The sequence below is a fragment of the Sminthopsis crassicaudata genome, chromosome 2, assembly GCF_048593235.1.
Source record: "Sminthopsis crassicaudata isolate SCR6 chromosome 2, ASM4859323v1, whole genome shotgun sequence".
In the NCBI taxonomy this organism is placed as follows: domain Eukaryota; kingdom Metazoa; phylum Chordata; class Mammalia; order Dasyuromorphia; family Dasyuridae; genus Sminthopsis; species Sminthopsis crassicaudata.
Window position 1 is genome coordinate 424,929,083 of NC_133618.1, and position 25,764 is coordinate 424,954,846.

Below are 25,764 nucleotides of genomic sequence, written 5' to 3' on the forward strand. Positions count from 1 at the left end.
ACCCTGGGAAGGACATTTGGGCAGTATCTCTGCCAAGAAAACCTCAAAAAAAAGGGACACGCAAAACTAGATGTGACTGAATGCTGTACCAAAGTTGCATGATTAACTAATCAAGAAATTTTTATTTACTATAGTTGGGGATATAGTATCTATCTGAATACTTTATGCTTCAGGGCAGGTGTTCTGACTCTTAAGCAAGGAATAAAGAAAACAAAAGGTTTTTTTTTTTTTTTTAAACTTCAAAATGAAATTTAGCCCTTCTTTCCATTCCTTAAAATGCATGATTCTGCTAAGACCAGATTGCCCGAGGGGACGATCACACAAAAATGGTTAAGAACCCCAGCCTGAAAGGATGATCCAAATAAATCCTGATGAGTCATTACCATGAGCCACAATATCTGTTCTTGATGCACAAAAGCTGAATGGGCTCCAGCTGGCTCTTCCATACCTGCCTTCATGGAAGTCTTTCATAGTGATGAGATCAAAAAGTTCAATTTTCACTGAAATCAAAATGACACAAAGAGCACTTAAAGGTGCCCGTTTTATATTTCATCCCATAACTCTAAAAAGTAAAATATTCCGAGGAAGCAATTTTGCATATGGGAGAAGGCATCCTTGCCAAGGAGAGGTATGGGATAGCCTAACCCCCAAACCCACAAAGTTCACTCAGCTTTCTAGTTAATACCTTTCAAGACATGCAATTGTATCACAGGCATAGCATAGCTCTCCTATGCTGAAAGCACTTGACCTTCCACCTCATTTTACAATGCAGATGTTTAAGAAAAAAAATCTATGAGCCTCAGTCGCATATCACTGAATTATTGATAACATATTACAATATTTCTTTAAACAAATTCCTTAACAGAGTAGTAGAGGAGGAATGTTTTATTAAGATTATTAGCTTCAAATTAGTATCTGAAGTAACAAATGCATGAAGCCAAATTAGATGTAATGCAAAATGCCTATACTTTTTTGGATATTAGTTAGCAATTTTCTGGACAAAGGTCAAACTTTTTTTTATTAAGCACATTCCACAGTACAAAGCTTTAGGTCATGAACAATATCTGTACAATTTAACAGTTTCAATAAGCTGTTCAGACACAAACTTATTTCAAACAGATAATTGGCAAACATAATTAATTACAAGTTAGAAGTAGACTATCCCAGTGCTTTAAAACATTAATATAGCAGTAATGTACAATTGCTCAATTATGGTCAGCAAAACCAAAATCCAGAGTGCAGCCAGGAATTGCTACTGTGAATCCCCGAAGTCAGATTCCTTGGGTGCCAAAGATAAAGTCCACTGCTGTGGTTTAATAAGCACAATCCAAAAGTTGTGTGCTTGTTCAAACACCATGATCTCCCAAGGAAAATGAGGAATTTCCATTGTACACATGCATAAAAAAGGACACTGCTCTCTGAGAAACAATTTGCCATTTTCTTCTGGGCTGCAAAAGCATCTTTTCTTAGCCAGTTTAATATTAAAGCTATAAGATGAAAAGGGTTAAAAGTAAGCCACTTTCACGAACTACTGTCAAGCTTACAAAACTGTGACCTTATTTCTGCACTTTGAGGTTCTAACAGCTCAAAGAAATCACTTGTAACATATAGGAGGAAGTTTTAACTGAAGGAAAAAAAATAAGGAAGAAACTACACATTGATCCCAACACTTTTCTCAATGCAAAAGATAAAATATAGCAAAGCAATCTGCCCTTTGGTAGTATCTGTGTGTGCTTTCGCTGGGAAGAGGTTTGATCCACAAGAGGATACCACTGCTAGCATGCTTGTTCACTGCATTTTAATATTAATTTATTGGTCCTTTAAATACCATGGACATTCCTGGATTAAAACAAATGTCAAAGGATAAATAAAACATAACATCGTACATGGAGAAAAAGAAGATTGCCAGCTGATACCCTAATGCTGATATGATCTCCACAGACAGTCAATGTGACAATGGCATTCCCACCTACTTGAATTTTAGTGCATTTAGAAGCTAAGGGTAACAAAACAAAATTATTTGTCGAAAACCGCATGTCACACGAAGCAAATCAAGAGAAATGACATTTGTGAGTAATCCCTCCCCACAGAAGCATGCCACAAAATACATGAGAATGCAAATGTAAGACAAGGAGCCTTGTAATCTAAAGCTGAAGGCCCCCCTAAGAGGCCTTCTGCCCAAGGAGATGTCCAATAACAAAAGCTACAGAGGAAGCACACATACCAGCACGCTCACCAAGAACTGGCCTGGGACAAAGGCCTGAAAACTAGATGGAGTCTAGACCCAGATGGAGACATGGGAGCAACAGTCTCCTCTTGATAGAGCTACTAACTTCAATTCAGATAAAATAAAATTAAAAATATTAATACATTTAAATTTTGACTCAGGACATTGTTCAATTGTGGAGCCAAGTAAATGCTACCAAAAAAAGCTAACCTGTAAGTACTTCAGAATACCATTAAGAAAACAAAACAAAAAAAATTTTAAAAGGTATGTCTATTGTACATACTGCAGAACAGAAACAAAACGTTTTTAATTTTTTTTAAGCTTAGAAATTACATTTTTAAAACATAGTTCCCATAAAAAAAAATCTTATGAATACTGCACGGAGGATTCTGGATAATCCACATGAGCCCCTGGGTGCCAGTCATTGAGAATATCCCGTGGCTAAGTGCTAATACAGTCTGCATTAGTGTCTCGGGATCAGGAGGCCCTCACTCCACACACCTTGAGGTTAAACTGTTATGTACATTCTATCTACATGCTGATACAGTATTTAAATTAAGAGGCAAGCACTCATGGAAAGGTAGGACTATATCAAATATCAGAAAAACAGAGGAAAGAAGGAGGAGAGGGCCATTAATAAAAGAAAAGCCAGTGCCATGTTACCAATTGGCAGATAATATCTGGTTTACAATTCTTTAAATTAAAAGAAATAAGTGGAGCAGAAATAAAGTAAAATCCAAAAATATTATTAAACAATCCAGAAATGTTTCCAAAGTCCAACACACTCCTTATAAAACAAGTTCTCAACGCAGGATAGCTCGTACAGTCAAAAGGAGGATGCCGGCTTCTGAAAGGAACAATGTACATTCTGGGCATGTGTTTGGCACCCAAATTTCATCGGAGAATATGATGTTCTTTAAAGTCAGACCAAAGTGCAAAGCAATATAAATTAGGCCAAGTCTTTTCTTGAATTTTCATTTACTTCTGTAAAACAGATTGTAAATTCAGTTTATATGAAAAATTTACAGTTGAAGCATTAGGTTTTTTCATGGCAGGGAAGGACAGGCTTTTTCTTATCTACTTGAAGTTGATGTGACCATCATAAAGGCCTCCAAGTAAACAGTCAAGGAGTCAGAGATCGCAAGAAAAATGAGAATTTAGAGTTGTGCTGCTTTGCATCTACACAGCATCTAGAACCAATTCCAACTTCATACTCAGCTGTGAATGAACACCTGTGGGCATGTGAGAGCTGTGTAGCCAGTAGTTCAAGACTATGGAACCCTGAAAAAAAAAACGAAGAACAGATGTGTTAGATGTTGTGCCATTTACTTTCATGCTACCATACCACCATCACCAAAATACAAAACCTCTTTTAAACATGATCTGACAGATCAAATATTCATGAAAAAAGGGCTACCAACACATTATATAGAATACTAGAATCGGAGTCAGGAAGAAAGGACCGAGTTCAAATCCTGCCTTTTGACACTTGATAGCTATGTAACCCTGGATGGGTCTGTCTCAGTTTTTTCATCTGTAAAAACAAAGTAATAGCAGCTATCATTCAGATGGGGATCAACAGAGAAAGCAAAGCCCTGGGTAAACTTCAAAGTGCCATATAAAAGCTGGTTATTTATTCTATATGTGGAATGGCAATGTACAGAGACTACGAATATAACGAAAATGTGTCTATAATAGTATTTCATCTTTCTTCTACAACTCTCAGAAAGCTTTTCAAGACCAAAACATGCCCCAGGCCACACAGAATCACAGAAGCTAAGTAAGAATGAGACCTCAGAGGTCATCTAATTCAATCTGAATCTTACCTACCCAGCTTCCTGAAAGCTGCAGACTTCAAGGAGAGGGAAAGCAAGTGATTAAATCCACTCTGGGTCAGTTCTAATTCAGAGGAAGTTTTCATTGATATAAGTATAAATTACCACTGAACTGCAAAAATGCAGTTCCTAAAATTCTTCTAGTCTAATTATTGATGTGATGTTTGATCCTATAAGATTTGTTCTAATGTGTAAGTATGGCAGTGGATTGACCAGTTGGAGGAAGGAGGTTTAGGGAAAGATGCTCACAAGCAGCATGGGTAATGATCCCAGAAACCTGGGCTTCAGTTTGACCTCTGGCATTTACTAGATTTGCAAAATCTTGGGTTACTCACTTATACCAGTCTGAGCATGACTTTCTTTTCTGTAAGATAGGGATTAAAAATACTTATATTACCTACTTCCCAGAGTTGTAGTGAGGGAAATGATTTGTAAATCCCTACATTAGGGAAATGTATACAATGAGAATCATTATATTAACAAAGACATGTCATGTTGGTTTCACCATAATCAAAAACTATATTAAGCTTAAAATTTCTAGAATCCAGGCAATCATAAAGCCCAATAATTAGAATCATTCTACTATACAATGATAGAGTATGTCAAGGTTATGAAAATTGATCCTGGGACACCTCTAATTCATCTTTCAAACTGTTACGGCAACTTATGCTGCATATGTCAAAGTAAACCATAATACATACAAGTAAACAGGGACATGCTGGTGCTCTATCCACTGCACACCTAGCTGCCCCCAAGACTTAACATTTTTTAATAATCATGCAAAATGGAAAAATAAAAACAATCACCCTGGGGCATTTTCTTCCAGAGACAAATGAGCATTAACAAAGAATCTGAATAAATCTAATTCCTACATTTCCTACATTTCCTGAGCAAGACTTGCCTTACTAAATTTTAGCTAGGAGATTTTTTTTTTTTAAACAGTGAAAGCATCTTTAAGAGTGGGTTTTTTTCTTGTAGTACTTAGATCTTAGCATCTTAGCATATCATATGGTAACAATTTTTGTCATGTTACAATAAATGAAAAGAATTCAAAAAAAGGCAATAAAATCCTTGTAGCTGACTGCCAGGGCTGTCAAAAGCAATTTGCTTTGAAGAAGTAAACACATTTGGAACCTTGTAAAAGAGGTTCATTGCTTGTGTTAGGTCTTTAGGACCCACCACCTGAAAGAGCAGATAACATTTTCCACTGATTTACAATTTATCGTCATAACAAAACACTGTAGGGAGTGATCTTTACAGAGATGTTTTTAGACTCCTAGAATGGAGGTGGGGTGGGGTGTAAGGAGAGGAACACTCATACAGACAGACACACACCCTTAGATAAAAGAAAGAGGTAGTTGTTATCATACATCAATTACAGGAATCCTTTCTGTAGTTTTCTAGTATTTAAAAATACATTGAATTTGTGACATTTTATTAAAGATATTGAATTTTTTTCAAGTCTCAAATTTATTTGAACTTTGTGCTTTCCCAAGGTGAGAGCTTTAAGAATAACTACAAAGTACCCTTCCACTTCTCAGGAACAGTTAACGTTTGCATGTGCATGTCCCATGGCTACCTGTTTCCACTAATTTTGTTGTTTTTTTTCCCTCATCTACCCCCTTTGAAGGTAGGTTTCCTAATGTCAGTGATGGAAATCTTGGATTTTGAATTAGTTTAAGGTGAACCATAATCCAAGGACAGGAAATTGTAAAGAATAATTCCCATTAAAGATGGTATAAATTTTGGTTAGTATCCAAGTAGAGTATCATGAAGCTAGAATTTGGAAAAGTTACTGTATATTTGGCAAATTCAAAGGAACCTGACAGTAATTAGCATAGTGTTATTCCTATTTGTCTTTTTGGTCTTGATAAGAGGCAGAGTATTCTATTCTTTTACTATCTTTTAGCATTGAACTTATCTATTATCTATTGTATTTTAACAATAGATTTGGTATGAATAGAAATAGAAAAAGTATAAAGAATGATTTTTGACTGCTGCTACAGCACTCTTCTCAAAGGGAACTTCATATGCCATGAGACCATGCCTTGGAGGACTTTTGAAACTCTATGTCTGCCTAACCCCCCACATTCCTTTCCATCTCTGTGTGTCTGTCTGTCTCTGTCTCTCTCTCTCTCTCCACACACACACACACACACACACACACACACACACACACACACACACACTGTTTTTGAGGAAAAAAAGGCAATCAGATAGAGTACTATGACTCCACGTAAAATTTTAATTTAAGACTTACCAGATGAAATATATAGAGGACAAGCCTAGAATGCTCATCCTTTTTTCTGTCTACTGACTTCCCTGGCTTCTTTTAAGTTCCAAATAAGTCACCTTCTACAAGAAACCTTCCCTCAACCCCTCTTAATTCTAATGCCTTCATTCTGTTAATTACTTTCTACTTTTTGTGTATATAGCTCGCTTTGTATTTATACTTTGCAAGTTGCCTCCCTCTTTAGAATGTAAGCTCCTTGAAGGCAGGAGCTATCTTTTGTCTCTTTTTATGTCCAGAGCTTAGACACATATATAGTAGACACTTAATAAAGCTTACTAATTTTCTAACCAAAAAAAAAAAAAAAAAAAAAAAAAAAAACAAAACAAAACATATAAAAGGAACATACATGTATAGTATCCCACTATTGCAATACAAACTTTGAAAGTAGGGCTGACATGTTTTTTTGTGTACAATGCACAGGCCAAATACACAGTAAAGGCTTAATAAATATATTCAAAGGGTATGAAAGGAAAGACAAGGGAAACTCAAAAGAAAAATTCAAATGTGGTCTACGGTCTTCAGTCTTTTAATAGTGACTAGAAACATTTAAAGAATATGACTTGCTAATGATGACTCAAATTGTATAATTTCACATTTAAAATATATTAATCACTATAATCCAATAACAAATGGTAAATACTAATGAGAATGGTAAACAAACAAAATGGTATACCTGATATGGGAAAAGTGCAGACTGTTATCTGGAGATGTAAGTGTATGTTCTAGAGGGAGAACGAGTCTCATTCTGGGCACTGGGGGGCACATTTAAGAAATCCCAAATCAGAATAGTGTCATCATGAGAGCTACTGATGATTTGAAATTCATCAAACTGCAATCGAAACACTCGTCCAGAATGTTCCTGTAAAACCAAACAGGTTCATTAATGAAGATCTAAACTTTCTGGAATTTTCTGTGGCTTTTAGCACAAGGACACCCAGCTGTTTTTTGGGGTTTTTTGTAAGGACTAGATGAGAACTTCTTAAACTGAGTTCAATAGAGGTCCATGGAGGATTAACATCTTTATTTCAATATAACTATTTTAAAAAATAATACTAAAAGTTTTATCATAGTCACCTAAAACTATTATACTATTATCCTGAGAAGGGATCCCTAGGCTTCACTGACTGCCAAAGGACCCATGACACAAAAGTGGGTAAGAACTTTAGCATTAAATGACCTCTGAAACTTTACTGCAGAATCATTAGAATCCTTTGTTCTCCACTCCAAGAGCACATTTCTCCAATTTATTCCACAGTTTTATATTTGTGTCCTATATTTTTAGGTGTTTTGGAAACTTTCCTTTTTGGAAATAGGCATTCTGAAATAGGCCAGAAAACTGTCCCTGAGTTCAAAGAACCATTTAGTTATTAATTCCAACTCCAGGATCAATATATTTTTGGAAAAAGGCTGATAAGAACAGAGATAAGTTCTCCCTAATTTGGGCTAACAAAAAAATTCATTTGAAGGTTCTTTGAGGCACAAAAGATTTGAACTTTAACTTCTCATATAAATTCACTTGAAAACAGACATATTTCTGCATATGGCTTCAATACACACAAGTAAAAATATACATACCACTAAGGTACGCAAACATAATGTGCTTGCTGGTGCCCGGGGGTCAAGAGCAGCTTGCAAATCCCAAACCTTAATTTTTCTAAAACATAAAAAAATATGAATTAAGATTTCACTGAATAGGAAAAAACAGAACAAAATGTTAGGAAAAAATAAAACTGATTTTGATTCAATGTTCATTCATTCCATTTAAAAAAGTGAACCTTACTATTTTTCAAGGTTGAAGGTAAATATACATTTTGTACTATATGAATTTAATACATTTTGTATTATGTATGTCTTATTTCTCAATCCTGCTCTCTTCTCCCTCCCCCCTAATTAAGCTCTAGGGATCACCCTTATTTTGATTTATTTTTAGCAACACAACACATTGTTGGTGTGTGAAAATAAAAAAACAAATCTGAATTTTACTGGTCTTTTTCTCTTAGCCTCCTTACATTTTACCCTGGAGAGTATGGATTATAGAGATGACATATAGTAGCAATAGTTGCCCTATAAGTTGATAGACATCTAGGTTTAATTTGGGTTCTACAGGCTCTAATGATGTTATTCTGCCACCCACAGGCCTTCTGGATGGAGAAATGTTATTGGAGTATAAGGAAGAAAAATCACTACTCAGAATTCCCAGTTCCAATGTTTCTTATAGTTATTAGGTTATCACTAATATAATTTTAACAATATAGTCATTTGTTTTAAACACATACCCATCATAGGCTCCGCTCACAATCCTCTTGTTATCAAATCTGATGCAGCGGACTAATTCTTCATGTCCTTCTAAAACCCTCAAACAGGCACCGCACTCAATATCCCATAGCCTTTAATAAGAAATAGAGCATCCTTATGCAAGTGATATCTCTTTGCCATCTTGAAATGCATGGTTGCAATAAACAACACAGATATGGAATATCTTATGGAATGTTTTAGTTATGAGAACTTGTATTACAGAGGCTCCAAAGTGTATATAATATATATATAATACCAAAAACACCTCCTCAAATCCCCCCCACCCCCCCAATGGTTTCCACATTCCTGACAAGGCTCACAAGTGAGGCAGAGTCTTTTCCTTGAACTAGATTATGGAACAAGTTTGTTTCTCAATCAGTGAGAGGTGCCTATCAATTATGCAATGACTTGGGAGATTTAAATGCAGAGGATGAATCTACACTCCTATTTTTAATCTGATTTTCCTAACAAATGCTGGTGCTAAAAGGATTTGTATTCTTCTAACTTATTTCCAACAATGAAAAAATAGGGAAATAAAAAACCAAGAACATAGAACATGTCTCCAGTAGTCAACTCTGACACACCACTACTTCAGACCTACACCCTTATTTTATCTACAAATGTATCTAATATGCAATAGTTTCTCAGATCTATTCTCATTAAGCAACAACTCAGCCCTAATTGGACTTTTGTTGTATTAACAAAACAGGCAGACAAATTATTTCTAACATTTATCCACTGCTAATAGTGGCCTATATCATATCCTCAATGAAAGTAATTTAATTTTAGAATCTATTGTAAAGCAAAAAATACAGAACAAAAACCTAAATACAACCCTCCTCCCATCTTGAAGTGTTTTGGATTTAAATAAAATATTTAAAACTATGATAAAATTATCATATGACAAAACTCAAACTATGAACATTTTCCACTCACCTTATGGTATTGTCTGAGGATCCACTTACAACAAGTCGATCCCTATACTGAAGGCAGGCAATGCCACGCTTGTGCCCATTCAGAGTACGAACAAATTCACAGGTACTTGTGCTCCAGACCTGCAGGACAAATTGTACATTTTAATAACTGAATAAAAAAAAAATAGATTTTACAGTACTTGATTCTCATCTTTCCTCCAAAGGCTAACTGACCTCAGAAGTATGTTGTTCCTTTTATACATGTGGGCCCTACCCTTTCTTGCCACTATATCTGCCTTTTCTTCTCAATGACTTATAACCCTACTTATGGTAAAAAAAATAATAATAATAATAAAATAAAAAAAATTGTAATTTATGAAGTCATTTGCATAAAATATTCACACAAAATACTTAAGCTGAAGAGAGAAATGAGGGTCACAAAGTAACCAAGCTGTTCAAGGCCACTTTACTTGCCCCACATTCCATCTTTTACTCAGCTAAGTGTTTAGATTTTTCTATTTTACTATGTATGAATATATCTATATTGTGTATCTCTCTGTGTATATACATCTTTGTGTCTATGCATTTCACACACACACACAACCCCCAGGCCATATTTTCAATAGAACTTGTTAGGTAACTTATATCACACTTTCTCCCATCCCTCTTGCCTATGATTATAAAAGCTCAGATAGTGAACCAGAAGGGGGCACTCTGAGGATACTGAAAGAGGCTTTCTGATGTAGTCAATGTCATCCTGGTATAAAAATCCCTCCATCTTCCACTATGCCCCTAATTCCTGAACAATAAATATGAAAGTAAATCAAGATTTTTCTTCCCATAAACTTACTTTAATGGTCCTATCACCAGAAGCAGAGACAATATACTTGTCATCAAAGTCAACCACGTTAACAGCTGCTCGATGGCCAACCAATACACGTCGAAGCGTGATGTCAGTGGGTGACGCCATGTCCCACACAGCAATGGACCTATCCTTTGAACAAGTCACCATTAAGCCATTGCTAAAGCGCAGGTGAAGGACTGCCTCATTGTGATGGATCAATGTATTCAAAACTTCTCCTGTGTTCACATCCCAAACTCTAAAGCAAGAGAAAAGTATGAATTAAATTCAGGAAAAATTTGTCTTCATGCTGTGGCCCTATCTCAGTATCAACAAATACAAGTAAATGCAAGAAAATAGGTATTTTTTACTTTTAACGAGTCCAATTTCCTAATACAACCCTATTTCCCTTTTTAAGGAAAGGGGGAAAAGGATGAGTAAAAACAGATACAGTGGCCAAATTTGACAGCACACACACAGCTTGCTCATGGCTCAAGGATTTTTCTGTGTACTTCAACAATCAAATTTAAAACAAATCACATTATTTCTACTTGCCAAACTGAATGATGGAAGAGATAGAAAGCAGGCCTAAAGTTCTTTAAACCACAGACATTTTTCAACTGACTTGGTTTCCTCAAAAGTACAAATTTTTGAAATTAAGAGGTCCTATGCTATTTTATCCAACATTTTATTCTCCCCCAATATTCCTGACACCCCAGTGCTTGGCAGCTCATTTGGCATGGCTCTTAAATAATCTTTCTGCTCTGCTAGAGTTGGGAAGTGTTAATAAGATTTTTAAATGTAACAGAAACCATATGACCATCTTAAAAATAAGGAAGTGACTTTACTAAGGCCACACAAATGTGACAATCTAGATCTAAGATTCAGGTCATCTCTAATTGTAACTGCCTCCCTGACTCAACCCGGGTCCCAGGCCACAAGATGGCAAAGGTTAAAGTTACTACTTAGACCTCAGTTTATCTACCAAGTAAACCACAAAAGGTATTATCAGTCAGTAGCAGATATAGCTTAAGGCATGAGAAAGACCATGTCAGATTCTTAGTAGAGAGAAGAGAAAGCGTCCTACAAAGCTACACAGAGAAAGAAAATAGGACAGCAGAAAATAGAATCAGAATGAAAAAGTTAACTTAAGTCTAATCCTAAAAGGGAGGGGCAAGGAAGCAAGATACATTCTCAGATATGTTGGCTGGCTCAGCTATGGGATCTCACTGTGCTTACCTCACTGTGGAGTCTGAGGAGCCAGTCACAATAACCCGCTCATCATACTGCAGACAAAGGACTGAACCTGTGTGTCCTGTTAATATTTTCAAACATTCCAAACTGGTTTTATCCCAAATCTGTTGAAACACAAGGTAAATCATGCAAAATGTTAGTGAATCACTTTCTCAACAATGCAATTGCTTTACCTATTTGATTTTCTAAACCACAGCAAAGATAAGCACTTGTATTATTTTATCAGTTAAGAAATAGCAGGAAGGAGATATATACCAATAATTCAAAGAGTACTATTGACTTTTTGCCAAATGATTAGCAATCCAGTTTCTCCTTTTAATGAATTGGGCACCTTGCCTTTTTAACTCCTGTACCAACACCAAAGACAAGAGAGGCAAGAGGCTGTCTAGTCTTTATAAGGCACCAACTACTGAACCAAAAAGCCAAATATTTTATACAAAGCAATCACAAATATTAAAGGAAATACAAGTTGTTAATTGTAAAATGAAACATGAATTAGGTCAAATCTAAACTAGGGAAATCAATGTCACTTTTATGTACTTAAAAGTGAATTGAAATTCTAGACTCATTCCAATAGCAATTTATGCTTACTAAGAATGACAAAAAAGCTGAAACCTGACATTTTCTTTGTATTTAACAATGGAATTTGAAGCAGAGGGGAAGGGACAGAAGGGATGTTCAGTGTCTGCATGTCTGTCTTTGAAGGTAAGAAGGCAAAGTAACATAAAGGTCTGGAAAAGTAATAGAAAAAGTACATGTGTTCAGTCAGATAAAAAGCTGCCAAGGATAAATAGGACAAATGGTCATCACATGATACTAAATCAATAATTGCAATTTTTAAAAGCCCCAATGCACTCACCTTAATAGAGTTATCCCGTAAGCCACTGATGATCTTTTCATCGTCATACTGTAAACAGTAGACACCTTTACTATTTTCAGAGCGGCACTGAATTCTCTGCAAGTTATGCCTTCCGCACCTCCAATTAGATTCTATAGTCTAGGGAGAAAAAGGTAAACAACTTTTTTTTGTATGTGAAAAATATTCAGCTTAGTATCAGAATTGTACCCCACTTTCAGAAAAGTCAAACTATGGATACTCTAGGTTACGATACAAACAATCATCTATGAGCAAATTCATACAAGCTGTTATTCTCTATTTTTCACCAAGCTAACAACTATCAAAAGATTTTATGGATCTTAATTTTCTAGCTGAGAAAAAATTGGTCCTGAGAATCTAATACAATTAAAATAATAATCTTTGTATGTACATTCATACATAGATACACACATATGAAATAGACCAATAGGTAATAAAGCATAATAAAAGACTCAAATACACCCAAAATACATGTGAGCATCCCTGCCTTTGAGTAAACTGGATATGTGGGAAAAAAAAAAAAAAAGTAATGATAGCACATAGATTCTGATAAATGAAGTTTTTTATGCAGGCAACTGGGAGCCACAGGTTTTTGAGAAGGGTGATGAGTGATACAATGAACAAACCATGTATAAGATTAATCTAAACTGGATGATTTTTAAGGATCAAAGAGCATGTAAAACTGTTCTCCCAAGAAAACCTAAGTCTAGTCCACTAGGCCTTGAAACCATAACTATAAACAAGAACTAAAGCTATATTTTGGCAATTGCTGAAAGGATTACTAAGAACTAGCTTAATTGTGCTAATTACTATTTGCTGGGACAGGAGTATACTACATAAGCTGAGATCTCTTCCAATTGAAGCACTATCACAAATAGAAGGAGATATCACAGAAAGCTCTGAATTAATGGTTTTGTTGATATCTTTTGGTCAATCTGTAGTTACTCATATTTTATAAACCATGGGGGAATCTTGTGAACATTGAAACCAATCCCTACACTTGAAAGAGGGCTTACCAGCAAGGAACAGATAAAAGTATGGAATGCAATAAGAGATCAAGATAAGGAAATTAAGTAGACTCCTATATTCTCTTGACTCAAAGCATCAAAGAACAATTTTGTCATTTAAAATGATCTCCCAGACTGAATACACTCACATGCAAATCTAAATATAAATGTACTACTCCTAAAGCTGAGTAGAAATGATTTATAAATTACTTGCTGTTTGTGATTCTCCCCATCTCTGCTACCTTCCATTAGTGCAGAAAATTGAGGTCTGACCAGATAAACAATTTCTGTGTGGATCGAAGCCATAAATAATTTTACAAACTAAAACCAGTACTTGAAGATAATGGAGACAGGTGTGATAAATAATACATTCTATGTTTGGCATTCAAAACAGAAGGGTTACTGCATTCTAACCTAGATGCCCTCCAAAGCTTCTTAGTATAATGTCCTTGAGGTCCCTGGTACCACAAAGACCTTGTGTCACTGAGATCTATGAATGTGGTTGACAGCTATGTCCTCCACATCTTAAGGCAAATACTGGGGAAAGGGTACAATTTATTTTTGTCACTAAACTGCCTATAAAGGGCACAAATCCCTACAAAATCTTATACAAGAAACTCAAGTAAAAGAAAATGATGTTAGAGGAAAGGAATATAGAGAAAAATTTAACCAATTCAAATTTGAAAAAGAAAACTGTCTTTTCCATTGAGATGATATTAAGTCCTTAATTCTCAAGTTTTTCAAGAGGATGACAAGCAATCAACTATCACAGTACTACAGTAGTACCAGCACAAGGAGTGAGAGAACAGATGAACTCTTTAGGGGCCATGCCAACTTGAAACATCAGAAATGAATCAATTTTTTTTAAATTTGTAAACAGCTAGTGACAGACACCATCCTCTTGCAACTTTCAATGACCATTCATTAAAAATCCCATTTCCATGTTAATAACCATATTGTAGCGTTTGGACTTTTCTCAGGTAACAGGATGTACTTGCAATATAAGCTGAAAGGATTTTATTAGATGAAGGAGCCTATAACAGTCAAAGGACTTACTTTTAGATCCTCAAAGTTTTAGAACACATTAGTTAGTTTATAAAACTTGAAAGTCAATGACTATTTTCATCAGATGAACTGAATGCAAAAAAGCAAACAATTCCAAAAGCTCTCAGGCATCTAATATTCTCTATTCTATGTACCTGTCAGGTAAACATTAGAACTAAAAAATGTCTACTAATAAATGCCTAATCTACCTTATCTCTTCTTTCCTTGTTGAGACAATTGGCCAAAAATAAGAAATCAAGGCAAAAAAAACTGTCCACACTAAGTGACCAGATACAATATTGTCTGTGTTGTTACCAACAACAGAGAACATCAAGGCATTTCCATAAGTATGGGCTTTTAAATGGAAATAATGTCATCTAAGCCAGAAAAGAATTAAATAACAGGTCATATATATAGGGGCACATTGTAATACTGTGGACACCTGCCATTTTGCTTAGGTATAATGTGGTGTGGCTACTGTGGGAAAGTATTTCATGTTTTTGAGAACTTGTAAAATCCCCTTACCCTGTGCAAATTTTCAAAATACTGGGAAATAAGCCATGATACACAGAATATACAGCAGCATTTAAATTGGCAACAGAGTGAAAACAGATGTGTGAGTATGGAGAAATAACATTATTTTTAGAAGCCTAAATACAGCTGAGTGGGTGGGCAACTTTCAGCATTTTCTAACCAGGACAATGTTAATACTAAATTTGCAAACCACAAAAAAGCTCCCCACTTTCACCATATAAAATGTGGTTTACTGAAAGGTGCAAAGCAACGCACCAATATTTCACCTGTGGCCTATTTTAAGGACAAAATTTCAAATGGTTAACTAGTCTGGACAAAAAAAGTGAGGACAAAGGACAAGAAAGATAAATGAAAGAAGATTGAGTCTTATCCCGAAAAAGAAAGAAAAAATTAAATTCAGATCATTAACTTGTGTGGGTTATATTAAGAGCCAAAACTTCCTTTAGAACATTCAAAGAAAAAGGATAATAAGGAAGAAAATGGCTATTACCTTTAAGGAAGGTCCAAAGGAGTTTGGAAAAATTAATTAAGAATTTTTGGTTTAAAGTTATTAATATTCAGTTTTTACCTTAGAATTATAGAATAAGAGTTGGAAAGACCTGTAGTGATCCATTTCCTAAATAAATGAGTTGGTCAAGATACCAGCCTTCTACGTTATCTTTATCTTTAAAAGTAAATTGGTTTCCACTAGCTGGACATAAGACAGTAATTCCAGAGCTAAGATTTTGCCCTTTTCTGATTTTCAGAAAGCCAAACTTATGACACTTCTCCTCCTCCCTCACCATAATGAATTGAGAAGATGAAAGTCAACATAAGGGAAATATACAATCAAAATAAACAATATAAAAGAGAATGAAAAAATATCAAAGGGAAATAAATCAAAATGTTTCTACATTTTCTGTTGTTTTTTTTTTCCCCCCTGATTATTCTTGTCTGTTTGAAATAAAACTTAGTTGCCTCATTTAAATAAAAACCTCTTATTTAAACAAGGCATTAAGGAAGCTAAAAATTTCATTCGGCTTATAAAAAGACACAATACAATTATTGGCAGTAAATATTGTCAACTCCCAATGTTTTATCTCTCCATATCTTGTGAATTAACTGATTTTGAAAAACAGTCAAATGATGGCTATTGGAAGTGGTTCTCAAAAGTTTCAGTCTGTCTCCCATACACATTTATGTATATATGTATATATCAAATATACATACCCAAATGTACTTTCTTAGTAAAATAGTTAATAAGGACAACTCTGCCTTCCTTGTAACACAAATAAAGGGCATTATATGTGTAGACTCATCTAAGAAACCAAAGCACAGAAATTATCAGTAATTCTCTAAAGCACCTGGAGTCACTTTGTGGACCACCAATGGTTGTCCCCCAGACTATACTTTAAGAACCATGGGTTAGACCACCATGCTGGTCTGGAGTTCTGCATGAAAAGGAAATAAGTCAAATGGGCTCCATCTATAGCTTAGTCTCTTCTCATATCTTGATACTGTTTCCCTCTAGTAATTATGAAATGCTTTTTCAGCTTGTAGAAAGCTCATGCAACTCAGAGCTTTCAGAGCCAATGATGTTTGTCAATCTGACTTACGTGCAAAAATGGAATGGGCCTATGTTGTACATGGGGTGGGGGATTTTTAATACCTATCAAATTTCCAAGCCAGTCTAAAGATTTTCCAAAGAACTTCCACAGTGATTGGCTTTGATCATCACTTGTTTTAAAATCACCACATTATGATAAAAGTTAAAGTTAAATGAAAACTGGAAAAACCTCACAAAGACTGCTTAAGGAAACAAAGTGGGAATCTGCTGAATTAATCAAAGATGAAATGTTATCATTCATATCTTGGTTAATAATATTGTTGGTGCTTTTTTCCTAGATTTGACCTTGGAATCCAATGAATTAATTCTTAAACTTTATTACTGGCAAAGTAAAGGTTTATAAACATTTCGCCACCATTTAAAAGTTATTTTATACTTGAGCATTAAGGTGGCAAAATATTTAAGAGAAGGATTCATATCTTAATTTTATTTCAGGCACATTCATATTTACTGTAATGGAATGATTCCATTAGTTCACATCTGCCTTAAAAACCTCAAAAATACATGTTACTCTATTAATGAATTTTGGCCTAATAATTTTTATGTCCATCACCTGGGGGAGAGGATTACTTCACATTTAGGAAACTGAGTATAACTTTATGGGTGATACTGCATTGCCTGACTAAAGTCAACCTTTTATGCCAGGGAGGAAATGCTGAAAGAACCCTGACCTGCCAAGAACACATGTGAATGAGTTAATGAGAAAAGGCTGTACGCTTTCCCAGTTCAAGGAAACCAGCTAAATAATAAAAACCTACCTAATTAGAACACATGAGCAATATCAAACGTCTTCAATGTTTCATGTCAAGTTTACAGAGTCTTACCACTTTGGATAAATTATGCTCAATAACTGGAAAGGTCTATGTGTTACAAGAACTCTTTAAAATCCACTTTGCAATAGTTTGAAATCACATTTTGAGTCATTTCCATGAAAAAAAAAAAAAAAGAGAAATTTAAAGAAGCTGTGACTTTTTCCTCTGGCTCATGAAAAAAAACACTCCATTACATGAATGGCTTGGAAATTTTAAATTATGTTCTTACCTAGAAAAGGCACACCCGGGAAAATCTGATTTTGTGGGACATTACCAAATGTGAAGAAACAGTTGATTCTGTAAAGCTTGTCCACAGTTTATGAAAGCAAAGTCAAAAACCACTTTGTTACAGAAATGCTAAATTATTTTTTACAAAAGAGATGCCACTCTGAGGAATGGTGGCATGCCACAGTATGTGCTTGATTATTTGATTTATCGACAAGCTTGAATAAGCTAGCTGTTGTCTCCATAATTGTAATATAACACAGTAAAAGAATAAAAAAACACCTAAATACTAATAGCCCATATAGCAGGAAAACAAAAAACAAAAAAAAAAAGAATTACCTCTATATCCTGGATAATCTTTGGGTACAGTGACCTATAAAATGAATTGGGAGGGCCATCTGTGGGTCTATTTTTAAACAGGTACTGATCCCTAGAAAACAAAATAGATGTTAACTTTGTAATATCTATTATATGCAAAAAAAGTAACATGAAGTATTATAAAGTTTATATAAAAGTCACAAAGTTTCATTCATATTGATATTAGCATTATTATAAAAAGTTACCATATTATTCTATTAATTCCAAAGCAGGATAAAAAAACCTCAACAACTTGGTAACCAACAGGGAGAATCCCATGAAAAAATTCCTCTTCCTTTTATCTAAGTGTATCTATTCTACATATTCAATGATCAAAATTGGTGCTCTAATTACCTTTTTAGATCAGAGACCATAAAAAGAACCCAACAGATTAAGAGAGCCTGGCTACTAATTTAGAGATATCTTCAAGCCAATGCTTTTTGTGCTTAACTGGGAAAAGGATTTGAAATTCACTGATAAACCCAAAGCCTCAAGCAAACTAATAATTTCTCCCTCCACACCTGTTCCCACAATTCTCCTCTTCCTCCTGGCCCAATTTTGAACTACAAGCAACAAGTTAAAAATGTATTGATCTAGCTTCTGCTTCTTGGTCCTAACTCACAGGAAATGGTGCTGTTTATTTATTTGCCCCTAAAATAGTAAGCAAAACATAACATGTAGTATCAGTAAAGTACTAAGTAACTGAAACTTGGTTCTTTCATTAGAAAAAGCAAATGAATTTTTAAAGTTTTAAAAAATATACCTCAAAACCAGGTATCACCTTTGTTAATTAACAATTTTGCTTTGCTTAAACAATTTTAAACTAATTTTAGAGATATCTTCTTCAAAAGTAATATGTAGGTAATGTGTGCTCAGGACTTAAACAGCCCTTGGTGCAGAAAAACTTACCATGCTCTTCTTTCTGAAAGGCCTTTCCAGAGTGGATCAGTCCGTACCATCCTTTCAATCAATTTTTTCCAAAGCATTCCTTCAGAGATCACACGCTGCCATTCTTTACACACCAATTCTGCTGCACACAGAGATCTAGCATCCAGGTAAGAAAGGATGTTTTCTGCTATGTGATCTAAGCCTTGCTCTATAAGAATGAGGGCAAGGGGAGGAGATGAGAAAACAGGAGAGGAAGGCATAAATGACAGTGAAATAAATGGAGAGTTTCTTGTAATGATGACTAGAAATTTGCAAGTACTAGTCATAATCCCATAGTTAAAAAGGAATTAATAAATCAGGATTTAATTACAAAAGAGAACAATACCAGAAACCTATTATGATGTTGATGGGGGCAGAGGGTTAAGGGAGTTAAGGATTAAAGGTTAAAGGATTGCTACATGAAGGAGCATAAAGTTACAGGAAGTGATCATTCACTATTTGCCAAATTCCCAAATGTTTTTTGAATGCTTAATTGTATCAGACAGTCTATAAAGCTTTTAAGATGCGATCACTACCTTAGTTTTAAATCTACATAGAGAGAAGGAATCAAAGGAAAATTTAAAAATCTACAAGTAGCTGGTTCGCTCTATCACATTAACAATTGCACACAATTACATAAATTTGTATTAGCAGCTGTGTTGTTCTATCAAGTTTTTTCTAGTTCTTTCAATAAAGATTTTTTTTTTTTTTGCCTTTCCTAGTGCCTCAGTATTTAAGAAGGTAAGATTTGACAGCAAGTTCCATATCAAGTACTTTCCTAAAAAGCTAAGTAAGAGTTTGACTATGCCCATCATTTATTTCCTTCACTACTGGGATCATATTATTATGGCAGAGCACTTCCTGCCATATTGATGATTCTTTCCTTAATGGTAAGAGCTAAGTCTGGGCAGAAGTTCCCCTGAACTAGCAGTTCTAAAAGTGTGTTTTGGAGGTGCACAAGGTCGAAACTACTTTTATAATAACACAATAACAGCAGTGACCCACATAAAAAGCTCTTGAGATTGTGATGTGAAGGAGAATTCTCAATAACTTGTAAGGGTGTAAAGGAATTCAAAATATTTGAGAGATGTTACTCTAAACAGATCATTAGTGAAGGCCAGGGAGTAGGAAGTTCTTTTTTCTCTTGACTTCCCTTTTTATCCCCCCATTTCTTGCTACAGACTATCCTAGAATTTATCTAAGCTTCTGCGGTTGATCCCAAGGCTTGAAGAGATGGCTCTCACCTATTTAATTCCTTCTAGTAAGAAGGAAGACCACTAGGTACTACTAATATAAATAAGAATCCCTGTACCTTATTATCTGTACTTTTGTGGTACACCCTTTTACCTTGCGCTAAACTTTTTTTTTTAATATGTTGTCTTTTCAATTTAGAGCTTCTTGAGTTCAGAGATCTTTTAGCTTTTACGATTTCCATCCTCAAAGCTTAGTAAAACTATAAAGAAAAGAAGACCAAGATGTCATAGTTGAAATCCTTCAATAGCTATTCTACCTTGTCTCACTCCCAATTTAATTTGAATTAGTAAAAATACTGCTCAAAACCTCTAACTTGGGAGGTGTGCTTTTATCTCATTCTTGCTCCTCTCTCTTTTTATCATAAATGCTTTAGACTATGGCAAACCAGAAATGTGAAGGTAGGAAAATTTTCTCTTGAAAATGATTCTATTTGGGGCAGCTAGGAGGTACAGTGGATAGAGCGAGATAGGGGCAAGTCACTTAATCCCAATTGCCTCAGGGAAACAAAAACAAAAAAAAACCCTGGATTTCTCTCATTATGATGCATTTTCTGCTTCCCACATCTCTTTTTTGTGCCCAATATTCTGTAAATAAAAACTAATGGTCCAGAAAAGAAAAACCCATACTTTTACAACATTCATGCTACCAGCTATCATGATATTCCCATTTAGCCCCTATTATGTGCTAAGCACTAGAGATACAAAAGTCAGACAGTCCTTGCTTTTCAAAGAGTCTAATAGAGGGAGAAGTGGAGAAATAACACATAAGTAATCATATAAAAAAGCTACTCACCACCTCTGAATATACATGAATCGGACATTCAATTGAGAGCATATGGAAAAATAATAAGGCTTCTTTGCTAAGGGAATCAGTGACATTTTTTCCTGACAAATCTGTTGCTTTTCCAGCTTTCATAAACTACATTTAATTTACAGTCCTCTAATGCCTATACAGACTCACCAAAAGTTTGACTCTCTTGAGACATAAAGTAACTTTATGAAGTTGGATAATACATTACATAAAAACCTATTTGATATAAAAAAGAAAGCCTCCTTAGAGCAAGAAGTCAAATGAATAAGTACTACTTTTTACTGCATTTACAACTAATGGAGTTTGTGTCCCTTCATCTGTAAACAAAATATTTATATTTGAGATGGAGTAGGAACCAACCAGTCCCAAAGTATAATAGTTGCTCTACAAGTAATCTGGAAAATCTTCAAAGCCCATTGTTGTAACCAGAGGGGCCTGAGAGTACTGCATCCACTGTGTTCTCTTGGATTCATTGTGTCTTGTAGAGTGGGGTTGTGCCCCAGGTGGGCAGTGCCCAATTTGCCTGTAATAAAAACCCTTTGAGGTGCTAAAATTAAGCACTTTCCTAAGTAACAACATCTGGCACTTATTACTGTGTCATTCTTTTTCTCCCTCCAAGGCAGCAAGATGACAGCATCATGGCCTGGGAAAATGAGGCAGTAATACCATGTAAGATGCTGAAGAAGTGCTGCTGTTGTTGATTAGTGGCACCAGATGAAGGTTTGGAAGAATTTCAATAATAAATTAAAACAATTAAAATGCAAAGATTTCAAAGCTTAATATGTAAATAACACTGTCAAAATGAAACTTCAATGGGTAATGTCAGTTCAATGACCTTGACTAAAGCTAGGTATAAAGCAGCTTAGATCATACAATTACAAAAAAAATTATTTTAGAAACACATTTCAAAGAACTTTGGTGGAGTGCTACGCTGCAGAAAGTGGCTTCAAAGACATCCTCCCCTATGCCTGAGTCCCCCTCCTTTTCTCAGACATTTTAAAAGGCGTCTTGGTGTAGTCATCTTGCTGTGAAATTCAAAATTGAGAACTCTCTAAACTTTGCATAAATGTGTTCAAATAGCAACCTTCTATTGTTAGATCTATCTAAACCTGGAATAAATTAACCCAAGAATTAAGGCAAAGGTACTCACGCCAAAACCCCCACCATTTCTATCAAACAACAAGTACAAATGGTTGAGAATCATCATCGAAAACACACTAACATACCTCTCTGAAGCTGCAATAAATCAGCATGGAAAATACTAGGGAAGCAATTATAAACAGCCTAGCAATAAATCTCATTACCTTTGGAGAACCAGGTGTTTCTTTCTTCCACTAACTGGCCCTGGACCCTGCTTTCTCTACTCACAGCTCTAATTCTTCCTTCCCCTGTTCCATCATCTCTTAAGCAGAGCCATGACATGTGCTTTTTATATCTCTCCTCTGGGTTCAGGCAGATGCCCAAGACAGTGGCTAGGTGGCTCAGAAATTTTAAGATCCTGATTTTATTGATATACCTTTGCTGATATACCCATATTGAGTAATTTGTGACAAAAACCTTATCACCTTCTATTTAAAGTATAACATGCCTCAATTTCATATGGCACATATTTTTCTTCTTTTCTAACAACAGTTCTTGCTAACCACAAACTTAGCTTGCAGAAATTGACATTGCAGACTAAACATTTACCATGATTTTAAGAAAAGCATACCATAATTATCACTTTTCCACCAAACCAAAAGGGAGCCAGAGACCACAAACATTTTCCATTTTCCCTGTACTGACAGGTATGACATTCAGACTGAGCATTAAGAAGCCAAAGCTATGAAGATCATTTATATAAAATTAATAGTTTTCACAATAAAAAGTCTAGGCTTCATATCCATTTCAATAAACTTTAAATTCAAAGTTTGAGATCGTCAGTAAAATCTAACAATCACAATGGGATAAAGATTAGCAAATCCCCCAACAAGATGTTAAATACAAATATGAACATACACACATTTTTCCTTCCTAATATTTTTAAGGCATGGTCTTGTACCAGTGCCAAAAATGTACTAAAGAAATAATGCCAGTTTTAATCCAAGTCTACTAGACACTAACACAATCAACTTGGCCAGTTTGTCCTCCACAATTAGATACATATGTGCACTATATATATATTGATGTACATACATACATATATCTTCAGATCAAATCCTATTAAAACAAATACCATTACAACAAAAACATCTGCATAATGAAAAGATTTCCAATCCTTATCCAAAGGCCCATTTATTTCCCATATTCAACACTACAAAATTCAAGCCCAACAAAATAATTTGGATAGTGTCATGTAGTGACTTGAGTAACCTGACCTGTACAATGACATTTACTATATGTATATACATAACCACAGGTTCATCAGTCCTGTGTCTCTTAGATTTAATAATCCCTGAGACAAGGGGAGAAGGGACCACCTCAAAACCTATACACCTATACTCTTCACACACTAGACTAACCCCAATATTGCCACCTACTGGAGGCAATGTTGTTGTTGGGTTTTTTTTTTTGTTTTTTTTTTTGGAAAATTCCAATGTGGGAAGAAACACAACCTTCAATAACAGTCTCTTTTGGTACAAATTCAACCCAACTCTACATTCTACTTACAATGTGTATGTTGGGGAAGGGAAGAGAGGGGTGGGGGGAAGAGATAATAAATACTTCACACTGAAATCTGTTAGAAGGATAAAGGGTTTATTAATCCAAGAGCCAGAGTTATTGTGAGGCAAGCCAGAGTTAGGGTCTGCAGACCTTAGGGTTAGTGGTCCCAGTGATCAGAGTTGACTACCCACTCTTCCAGGTGGATTCTAAATCTTTTGGGAAAGCAAACATAAGTACCATAACAGGTACTTTACTGCCAAACTTTAATCATAAGAACCTTAATCAAAGTGGATTTAAGAAGGCAAAGAAAGGTGTTAGGAATTAAGTGCAAACAAATTTACTGTTGCCCTCATCAAGGAAGCTCCTGAACTTTTGCATGGAAATAAGCCTTTTAAACTTTGGGATCACTAAGAAGTTGAAGCAAATGACTGAAATTTGATGTGAACCGTGACTTTTTGAAACTTGATGAGAAACAACTTTTAAACCCAAATTCTAATGTAATTCTGGAGATATCAAGACATGCACATGTGTGCTTCATTGATATGAAAAACATTTCCCAATGCATGTTTGCAAACTACAAAGTATAATCTATACTTAATTTTCAGAGAACCGCCTGGGGCCTTTGAGGTTATAATGATTTGCTCATAATTAAAAGCTGCCAGTATGGTCAGAGATGCTTGGTGGCACAAGATAACAGGCCTATTGTCAGGAAGACTTACCTTCCTGAGATTAAAGCTGGTCTCAGATACTTACTGGCCGACCAGCCGACCCTGGACAAGTCACCTAACCCTGTTTGTCTCAAGTGTCCTCATTTGTAAAATGAGCTTGAGAAAAAATAGCCAACCACTTTCCTATTTTGCAAAAAAAAAAAAACAAAAAAAAAACCCAAGAGTTGGATACAACAAGAAATAATTACTAAATATTTCAGGGACAGGAATACTGGCATACAATATTCAGTTAACCACAGATAAAATTACCTAAAAGACACCACTTTCACATATCATAAATGTAAATGACATTAAAGCAACTGGGAATTTTTGTTTGTTTGTTTTTAAACACTAACACATTCCACGACCTGGTTCTTCAAAAACCAATATATATATTTACCTGGTAAAGCAGTGATGAAGTCCCGCTGCAACATGGGCTTCAGGTAAGAGTTAATATGTCCATGCTGATAATGACACATTCGTGAAATCAGATGCTCCACAAATTCAACCTGATCTGATTCAGACCACTGGTCAAAATACTTAATACACAAGTCCTTTTCTTTTTGGTAATTTCCTTCAGATGGTCGCTTCCTGGAGACTATCACAGATGATGTTCCATTACTTATCTAGTTTAGAAAAACAAAAATTATGATGAGTAAACTTCTGGTTAATTTTAAAAAACTTTTATAATATAATATGATCTAAATTACTTCCTCGAACAAGCAAACACATATATCCATTAAGCCTCAACTTACTAAATGAATAGTGCATCCAAAAACTTGTGATAAACCTGCACACACGGAGAGCTAAAATACCAAGAATACTATCTTAAAAGCCAAGTAGATGTTAAGTCAGAAGTCCCAGCCCACTAGCACATTATATTTTAAATGGGAAAAAAGGGGAAAACAATAGATAGGGGAGTGGTAGCCAGGCAGAGGTACTTAGGTTTGGGTACCAAAGAAGACTATATTCACAAATTTAGAAGATTACAAGAGCCTGAGGGAGGGGTGAGGAAGGTGTGTTAGTGGGTGGAGAGGCAGCAGGGTTAGAGGTGGCGGTCAAGTCAAACATATCTGGGGCTTTTCTGAAAGTGTTCTGTGATGGAAAGTGGGATATCAAGAGAAGAAACAAGACCTTTTCTTCCTCATTTTTAATTTTAAAAAAGTGTCATGATAATGTAATAAATTAAATTACACATGACTTATGAACTTAAAAAGAAAATTTTAAATAATAAGCCTTAAAACGCTGACATGGGAAGCAGATGCAATCGTGATAGTAGGTTGTGAAATAATTTCAAGGTGG

General features: G+C 35.2%; 1 protein-coding gene across 7 annotated transcripts in view; it reads right to left on the reverse strand.

The window, feature by feature from the left end:
• Nucleotides 1-990: 990 nt before the first annotated feature.
• The window catches only part of FBXW11 (F-box and WD repeat domain containing 11), an 80,178-nt gene continuing 55,404 nt past the window's right edge, over nt 991-25,764 (reverse strand). For all 7 annotated transcript variants that reach the window (XM_074292065.1, XM_074292062.1, XM_074292060.1 and 4 more), the window contains 11 exons: nt 24,863-25,088; nt 19,031-19,217; nt 18,104-18,194; nt 12,519-12,656; nt 11,645-11,763; nt 10,415-10,664; nt 9,587-9,705; nt 8,632-8,742; nt 7,931-8,009; nt 7,029-7,214; nt 991-3,508 (listed from right to left, as the gene is read on the reverse strand). In XM_074292065.1, the coding sequence (XP_074148166.1) occupies nt 7,053-7,214; nt 7,931-8,009; nt 8,632-8,742; nt 9,587-9,705; nt 10,415-10,664; nt 11,645-11,763; nt 12,519-12,656; nt 18,104-18,194; nt 19,031-19,217; nt 24,863-25,088 (1,482 nt within the window). In that variant the 3' untranslated portion in view covers nt 991-3,508; nt 7,029-7,052. The remainder of the gene's footprint in view (nt 3,509-7,028; nt 7,215-7,930; nt 8,010-8,631; nt 8,743-9,586; nt 9,706-10,414; nt 10,665-11,644; nt 11,764-12,518; nt 12,657-18,103; nt 18,195-19,030; nt 19,218-24,862; nt 25,089-25,764) is intronic.